The following is a 9442-nucleotide window of genomic DNA, read 5'->3' on the forward strand; positions in this document are numbered from 1 at the left end:
TGACTGCTAACCAGAAGGCTGGTGGTTCAAATCCACCAGCCACTCCTCAGAAGGAAGGTTGGGCAATCTACTTCCATAGTGATACCACCTCGGAATCCTAAGGAGGGGTCACTACGAGTCAGCTATGACTCTACGGCAGTGGGTTTGGTTTTTTTTGTACAGTACAAGTTTGCCTACCTCTGATCTAGGCTGTCATTAAGGTTAAATTGGCAGTATTGAAACTTTCTTTGTGATTAACAGAGTTAAAGCTCATTACATATTATATCTTTTGAGATAAAGTATAAGTGTGAGGAATTATTTTACTTAAAAATTTTGATTCATAAATCAACCTGCTGTTTGGCAGGTAAAAGGTAAACATTGATCAAAAGGTAAACATGGAATTACCATATGAACCAGCAATTCCACTCCTGGTATATAACCAAAAGAACAGAAAACAAGTATTCAAACAAGTATGTGTACAGAAATATTTATAGGAGTACTATTCACAATAACCTAAAGGTGGAATCAACTCACATGTCCATCAGCAGATGAATGAATAAACAAACACACTATTTATACATACAATAGAATATTACTCTGCCATGAAAAGGAATGAAGTATTGATACATGCTACAATGTAGATGCATCTTAGCACCATTATGTTAAGCGAAAGAAGCCAGACACAAAAGGTCACATATTGTGTGATTCCATTTGCGAAATATCCAGAATAACTAATTCCATAGAGACAGAAAACTGGTAGTTGACAGGGGCTAGAGGAAGACAGAAATAAGGAATGACTGTTTAATGGACAAGGGGATTTGTTTTGGGGTGCTGAAAATGCTTTTGAACTACAGAGGTGGTGGCTGTACAACATTGTGAATGTACTTCTTGTTGTGTGCTATCAAGTCAATTTTGACTCACAGCAACCTACAGGACAGAGTATAACTGCCCATAGAGTTTCCTAGGCATTAAATCTTTACAGCAACTACCACTAAGTTGTACACTTTAAAATGGTTACATTCATGTTGTGTGAATTTCACCTCAATGAAGAATAAGAATAAAAAGGAGACTCCACCTACCTCCACAATCATCCAGCCCTTCACCGGTTTACACTGTGGAGGAAGCTCCAAAAGATTCACGTGGTACACTCCACCCAGGGTTGTGAATTGTAATAAATCAACCTCATTTTTTCCAAAGAGTTCTGGCTTTTCATAACAATTCTCTATCAGCAACAACTGTGCTAAAATGAATCAAATTCATACAGTTTCTAAATAACCAAACTCAATGCCATCAAGTCAATTCTGACTCAGAGTGACCCCTCCTTGGGTTTCAAAGGCAGTATCTCTACAGCAGTAGAATGCTTAGTCTTCCGAAGAGTGGCTAGTGGGTTTGAACCTCCAGCCTTCTGGTTTGCAGTCTAACTGCTTTAGGCACTATGTCACCAGAGCTCCCAGTTTCTAAATAGACATGACATTTTATTTTGCATTAAGAGGAAAATGGAAAAAAAAAAATAGTAAAATAAGTTTTAAGTTAATTTGTTAATTTTTTTTTTTAATGGTTAACTCACAACTATTAATAAAGCTAACTATGGAAGTACTACTAGGTTTGTGTAAGGATGGAGAGCTTCACTTATAATCCATATGCTAACATTTTAGGAATTTTTATAGAATAAGCAGGTGCTACTTCTATAACACAATTTTTAAATATCTATTTTATTAAAGATCAAAAAATGGTTTAACATAAAATTAAATAATTGTCAAAATTAATTTCTTAAATTTGAACACTATGAGGTTAAAAATCTGGTGAGACTCCCAATACTATGTCCCTGAAATACATTCAGTGCCTGGAATAAAACTCACCCCCAGGGGCGGGCTCTCAGCCCAATAGTAACAAGATGTACACACAGACCACTCAACCCAGGATGCCGCACCCACACACTCAGTGGTAATACATCCCTTAAAGCAATAGACCATAAGACACCAAAAGACCAACATTCAAACTGAAGAAATGCAGGACAAACAGGAGTGCATAATTATGAGAGGCACAGGGAGAGTGTTGCAGGGTAGGGAGGGGAGGAGACTGGCTTAGTGTTGGACATGGTGAATGGGGAATGAAACTAAATGTACACATGACTTTGAATGTAAAACAAGCTCTTAAAAAAAAAAGAGGAAAAAAAAAAAAAACAAAGACAGAGTTAGGATCGGATCTCATTCATAACCTGGGGACTGCCTATATAGAAAAGCATCTTCATTATAAATGTAAACCTCAATGATTCAACACAAAGAATAATCACATAACTCCCCATCACAGCAATAAATATTTCTGGGAAATAAAAAAAAAAAAAAAAAAACTGAGTTAAAAAGTAAAATGGCAGGGAGAAAAAATACAAATTTTGTCTATATGTGTAATTAAAGCTGGTTTGTTTTCGCCCTCCACCCCCCACCAAAAATAAGCCCAGCTAATAGAAAAACAGGGATGGAGGACTGAAAAGAGAACAAACTGGATTAGATAATCACTCTGGTTCCCAAAAGAATCGACAAGTTCTTTGACTGCAAAATTCTCAGTGTGTGATCACAGGAACTATCTGAAGTCACACATCAATCACATGGACCATTCCCACTTTGCACTATAATTCTTTCAATATAGGGTAGTGGTTAAGAGGAAGTCAGACTGCTTACAGGTAAACCTTTTACCATCTGTGTGACCTTGGCCAAAATACACTAACATCTCTATCCTCAGTCTCTTCATCTACAAAATGAGGATACTAGTAGTATCTATTATACACAATTTAGAGGAAAAGTGAATGAGTTAATCTATGTAAAATGCTTAGAACCAAACAGGAAAAATTCAGAAATTGTTAGTATTATGTTTTATGGTTAAAATTTTCCTCACATAAAAAGGAAGCACACTGAGCTGGCACTGATTTTAACACATGGAGACCAGGCACTAAAAATGAATAGAAATAACCAAAGAAAATTCCAGTTAGGCAATTACCTTCCTTTTGTCCTTGTGTGTATTCAACAGATTGCATTCTTTAATTAATTTTCAAATTTATTTAATTAACAATTCATTTATCCAAAAAGAAAAAAAGAATACTGTGTAGAAACTTAGGTGTTTGTGATACATATTATTTTGTGATCACCTACTACGTTTCATTGACAGAGGTTCATTAACTCCTGTAGAGTCATATTTTTAACAGGAAGATCATTCAGTAAAGATTATTTAAAAAAAAAAAAACCTAAAAATATATAAACCTAGGTGACTTCTGAAACAAAAGCATGTTAGGAAAAGTAAAGAAGTAAACAAGAAACCAATTATGAAAAATATGCTAAGAGATATTTAGCAAATAGATTCCTTCAGAGTTATTGGCAGAGATGCACATAAATCCTAAAAGAAAAGATTTACAAGTAGACACCACTATCATCACAAGGAGCCCTGGTATAGTTTTCACATTTGTAAACTATACCAAAGTTGGTATTTTCCAGAACAAGATTCAATACAAAAACTTATAAATACTCAATGTATTGAGAAAGTCCCAATTGTGTGTCCTTGTAATTGTTTACTGAAACAATGATTGCAATAATAAAATAATAATCTTACTGTCTATGTGGTTAAGCACTTGGCTGCAAATTGAAAAGTTGGTAGTTGGAACCTACCAGATGCTCTGATGGAGAAAGATGTAGTAGTCTGCTTCCATAAACATTACAGCCTTGAGAACACTATGAGGCAGTTCTACTCAAACTGAAGAAATGTTCTATAGGGTTACTGGAGCTCCGGTAGCATAGTGCCTAAGGCACATGACTGCGAACCAGAAGGCTGGCAGTTCAAACCCACCAGCCACTCCTCAGAAGGAAGGTTGGACAATCTACTTCGGCAATGATACTGTCTCAGAAACCCAAGGAGGGATTGCTGTGAGTCGGGTCCGACTTGACAGCATATTAACAACAACGTAGGATTGCTATAAGTTGGAATGGGAGCTTTGGTGGCATAATGCCTAAGGCATTTGATTGCTAACCAGAAGGCTGGTGGTTCAAACCCACCAACCATTCCTCAGAAGGAAGATTGGGCATCTTCTTCTGTAGTGATACCACCTCAGAAACCCAAGGAGGGGTCCTATGAGTCGGATCCAACTCGACAGCAGTGAGAGTATATGTTGGAATGGACTCAAAAGCAATGGGCTTCAATTTATCATTTTTCACATTTGTAAACTATACCAAAGTTGGTATTTTCCAGAACAAGATTCAATACAAAAACTTATAAATACTCAATGTATTGAGAAAGTCCCAATTGTGTGTCCTTGTAATTGTTTACTGAAACAATGATTGCAATAATAAAATAATAATCTTACTGTCTATCAAGAGATATTCAGGTACATGTAACATTTTTCAATATTGGAATGGAATGTTAATATAGCTTCTAAAAAACAAAAAGTGAGGTTACCAGTGTTCTAACTTAGAAAGTGCCCACTTGCTATATTAAAAAAAAAAATCACCAAAACTATTTGTATGATATGCTCTCATGATTTTATTAAAACTCAGAAGGGAAGAGAGAGAGAAGATAAATCAGTTAATAATGGTTATCTCAGAGAAGGGATTATAGAAAATCTTCACTTGAAATATATTTCAGCAATTTCTGAATTTGTTATGACTATGCATTTCTTTTGTAAGTAGAAAATCCCAATAAAGTTAAATTCTAAAAACATTAATTTAGAAGAATACCTGCTGTAACTGTGTCACTTAATAATTTCATCTCCACTTTGAATTTTATGGCTTCAAGTACTTCCTCAACAGAATGCTAAGAAAAACACATAGAAGATGGGTGTTATCATCAGTGCTTTAAAATAAGAGTCATTCTCTTTTGGTGCCACTTCCCATCTCAAGTGCCCAAAGCCTTCACACTTGCTCTAGCAAAGAACTGGATTCAAAGTCAATATTTAAAAAACAATTAAAAAAAACTACACCTCCACAGAACTTTACCAGGGCAGGAGATAGCCTGCTCAGATTCGCTGCTGGAAACCTTCAGATATAAAATGTAGAGAATAGGAAGCAATGAAAGATATGCAGCAGCAGCAGCACACTGCCATTAAGTCGGACCTGACTCACAGCAACCCCTCCTTGGGTTTCCGAGGTGGTATCACATGGAAGTAGATTACCCAACCTTCCTTCCAAGGAGTGGCTGGTGGGTTTGAACCGCCTGCCTTCTGGTTAGCAGTCAAATGCCTTAGATATAGGCAATAATATTTTTAATTTTCATTTTGGTTTTAGCCAATGGGTGGATTTTGCTTGATTCTGCCAATCAGCTCTCTGATAGAGTAATTTCAAAACCTGCTTTTGAGTAAGCCTCTCATGGAAATTGAAGATATCATGCACCAAGTAATCTAGATGATACTATTGCATTATACTCTAGTATTGTAAAAAGAATACCACAATAAGGGCTTATGATCTAGACTTCGTATTTCAATCTGTCACTAACTTACCTCAGTGACCTTGGGTAAATCACTTAACCATTAAAATCTGTTGCTGTTGAGTTAGTTCTGACTCAGTGACCCTACAAGACAGAGTAGAACTGCCTCATAGCATTTCCAAGGCTATAAATCTTTATAGAAGCAGACTGCCACATTTTCTCTCATGGAATGGCTGGTGGATTTGAACTGTCAACCTTTCTGTTAGTAGCTAAGCACTTAAACCACTGTGCCACCAGGAATGCTTCACTTATCCATTATGGGCCTCAAATTCCTGAGCTGAACAAAAACAACAAAACATAGATATATGTAGTACTGACTATGTACTCTAAGAATACCAGAAAGATGTTTACCTATGTTTTACTGACTATGCAAAGACATTCAATTATGAGGATTAAAACAAATTATATATAACACTATGAAGAATGGGAATTCCAGAACTCTTAATTATGGTCATGACAAATCTGTATACAGACCAAGAGGCTTGTTGTTTGAACAGAACAAGGGGATACTGCATGGTTTAAAATCAGGAAGAGAATCTGTCAGGGTTGCTTCCTTTCACTGTACTTATTCAATCTATGTGCTGAGCAAATAATGAACTATATGAAGAAGATGGACTATATGAAGAAGATCACAGCATCATGATTGGAGGAAGAATTGAAGCAGAGTAGAATCAAAATCTAGCCTGCATCTGTGGTTGGAGGCAGATAAGTAAACATGATAACTCAGTTCCTTAAGAACTGAATAGAATGAAAGCTCAACTATCACCCCCATCCTGGTTAAGACACATAGGCGGACATGATACCTCATGAATCAAAGTTCAGTCCACATCCTATCTGTCTCTTCAGTTGGAGGCAGATAAGTAAATATGATAACTCAGTTCCTCGAGAACTGAACAGAATGAGGGTTCAAGTAAGATGGCAGAATAGGCAGAAAGACTGAACAGACCCTCTTCAACAAAGAAAAGGGAAACCAATCAACACAGATATGGAAGATAATCCTGGACCCCTGCACTTTGAAGGGAAGGATATAGAAGTGGACTAAACTCCAACTAGTAGAAGAATTTGCATGAAAACACCAAAAAAGGAGACACATGGAGCTGAAGTCTAGCAGCGATCCTGACAGCACAAACAGCTTTGATATTGTGGAGTGGTGTTAGGACCTAACAATTAACCTAAAAATCAGCCCTGCAAGCCAGGGACTGCATGGAGGATTGCACTAGTGGCTGGTGAATAAAAAGGGAAACACCAAAGAGAAAGGCGGGCTGAACTATGGACTTTTGCCTGTCCATTTTGAATGTTTACAATTGGTTTATTTTTGATATTTAAAGCAATAGCATTCTCCCAGATTCCAGGGAATTAAGAATAAGCTCCAGTTGCTGTGAACCACAAGGACATTATGGACACCAGTGACTGGAAAGGTTCTAGTTTTCAGCTTTTTCTCTTTGCCCTGTTCCTGGTTCCAATTTTCTTTCTTTCTCATGGTTAACACCATTCCTTGTTTTTCTTTTTGCATTTTTCCCATTTTTTTCTTCATTATTCTCCTACTCTACCATTTTTCTCTTATTGCCCTCTCCCCAGATATTGTGGGTTTTTTTTCCTTTTTTCTTTTTTTTAGGGGATATTGTTCCTGTGTGATTACAGGGTGTATTTTTTGTGCATTTGCTTTTACTTTTTTGATGGTTATTCAATTGTTATTTTTGTCTAACTAAATGGGAGACAGCAACAGTCCCCATATGACACAACTGCAACCACACCTCCAGCAGCTTCACTTACTGAGAGCCACCACTTCCTTCTCTGACAATGGGCCAATGATAAACAACCACCAAGAAGTGCCTGACTCACCTTTAGCTGCTCTTCACAAACAGTTAACAGAGATACAACATCACAATGTCTTGGAGACAATAGACCATCACAGTCTTCACAAAGAAGCAAGATAAAGAGGTAGAAACAAGAGAGCAGGATACAGACCCAGAACACATCTCTGAGGAAACAGCAGCATTAGAACTCTCTCATAAGGAATTATAAAGAATTATATTTAGGTATCTTCAAAGGATTGAGAGATAGATCAAGGAAAACACTGACAAAATTAATGAAAACACAGACAAAACCCTAGAAGAATTTTGGAAGAAAATGCAACAAAATGAGAAAATAATGAAAAATTTGAAATGATTCTAAACCTACAGATAGAAATCCAGAAAATTAATACTAAATTGTCAGAAATAGGTAACATATTGAAAGAGCAAAGGAGTAGAACTGATGAAATGCAAGACAAAATTAATGAGATTGAAGACAAATACCTGAATACTTCTTTGGAAAGGGATCAATCAGAAAAAAGATCAAAACAAAATGAGGAAAGCCTAAGGTTCATGTGGGATACCATCAAAAGGAATAACCTGGGTGTCATCGGAATTCCAGAACAGGAAGAGAAAAAGAAAACCACTGAGAAAATTGTCCAAGATTTGTTGGAAGAGAACTTCCCTGATATGATAAAAGATGGGAATATATCCATTCAGGAAATCCAATGAACCCCAAACAGGATAGACCCCAAAAGAAAATCACCAAGACAATATACCATCATCAAACTCATCAAAACAAAAGACAAAGAAAGAATCCTTAAAGCAGCATGGGAAAAACAAAAAGTTACTCACAATGGACAACCAATAAGAATCAGCTCTGATTTCTCAGCAGAAACCATGCCAAGTGAGAAGGCAATGGGATGGCATATATAAAACCCTGAAAGAGAAAAATTTTCAACCCAGAATTATATACCCAGCAAAATTGTCCCTCAAATATCATGGTGAAATTAGGAGATTTCCAGATAAGCAGAAATTAAGGAAATTTGTTAAAATCAGACCAACCTTACAAGAGATACCAAACAGAGTCATTTGAACAGTGAACCAAAAATAGCAAACAACAACCGACCATTAATACACAAGATGACATAAACCAGAAACTAACATAGCTATGGACATATCCAAAGTAAAATAAGCTTAGAAGATTGTAAACCAGAGAACCAGAGACATCAATTGGCAAATGAGGGCAACTGCAAACCAAAAAGAGGGAAAATACTATGTAGTTATAGAACTTCTAAATGGTGAGGAAGTCAAGAGAGTTGCAAGATAGAATGGACTGTTCTAAAATTGGGGAGAAAATTATAAATCATAAGGTAACCTCAAAGAAAAATGATAAACCTTCACATCACAATAAAAAGGAAGACAAGCACAAATACTCAGCAAATACTAAAACAACAGCAACAAAGGAATTGATAACACGATTCATAAACATAATGAGCTCAGCACAGAAAATAATATGGAACAAAGAAACCAGGGACACCATGAAAAAACATGTAACAAAATGACAGCATCCAATTCATACTTGTCAATAATTACACTGAATTTTATTGGATTAAATGCACCACTCAAGAGACGGAGAGTTGCAGATTGGATAAGAAAACTAAACCCATCAATATGCTGTCTATAAGAGATGCATCTTAGAGACAAAGACAAAAACAGACTAAAAATCAAAGGTTGGAAAAAGATGTATCAAGAAAATAGCAGCCATAAAAGACCAGGAGTGGCAATATTAATTTCTAATCAAATTGACTTTAAGACAAAAACGACCATATGAGACAAGGAAGGACATTATATAATATTAAAGGATCAATTGAACGAGAAGATATAACTACAATATATATCTATGGACCCAGTGAAAGAGCCCTAAAATACATAAATCAGACTTTAAAAGAGCAGAAAAGGCACATAGATGACTCTATAGTCATAGTAGGAGACTTTAATACAGCACTTTCAATGAAAGATAGAACAACTGGAAAGAAACTCAACAAAGATACAGAAGAGCTAAATGATACAATCGACCAACTTGACCTTATAGATATCTACAGAGCACTACACCCAACAACAGCACAATATACATTCTTTTCCAGTCCACATGGAACATTTTCCATGATAGACCATATGTTAGGCCATAAAGCAAGCCTTAATAA

The 9442-nt window shown here is 36.2% G+C and overlaps 1 protein-coding gene across 1 annotated transcript in view; it reads right to left on the reverse strand.

The window, feature by feature from the left end:
• DNAI7 (dynein axonemal intermediate chain 7) overlaps window positions 1-9442 on the reverse strand; it is a 90914-nt gene that overhangs the window by 38202 nt on the left and 43270 nt on the right. Inside the window, exons 8-9 of the mRNA XM_007949775.2 lie at window positions 4698-4773; window positions 1059-1219 (exon numbers count right to left, since the gene is read on the reverse strand). Coding sequence (XP_007947966.1) covers window positions 1059-1219; window positions 4698-4773 — 237 coding nt within the window. The remainder of the gene's footprint in view (window positions 1-1058; window positions 1220-4697; window positions 4774-9442) is intronic.

Source organism: Orycteropus afer, unplaced genomic scaffold (assembly GCF_000298275.1).
Source record: "Orycteropus afer afer isolate SDZICR_OR568_19922 unplaced genomic scaffold, OryAfe1.0 scaffold00254, whole genome shotgun sequence".
Lineage (NCBI taxonomy): Eukaryota > Metazoa > Chordata > Mammalia > Tubulidentata > Orycteropodidae > Orycteropus > Orycteropus afer.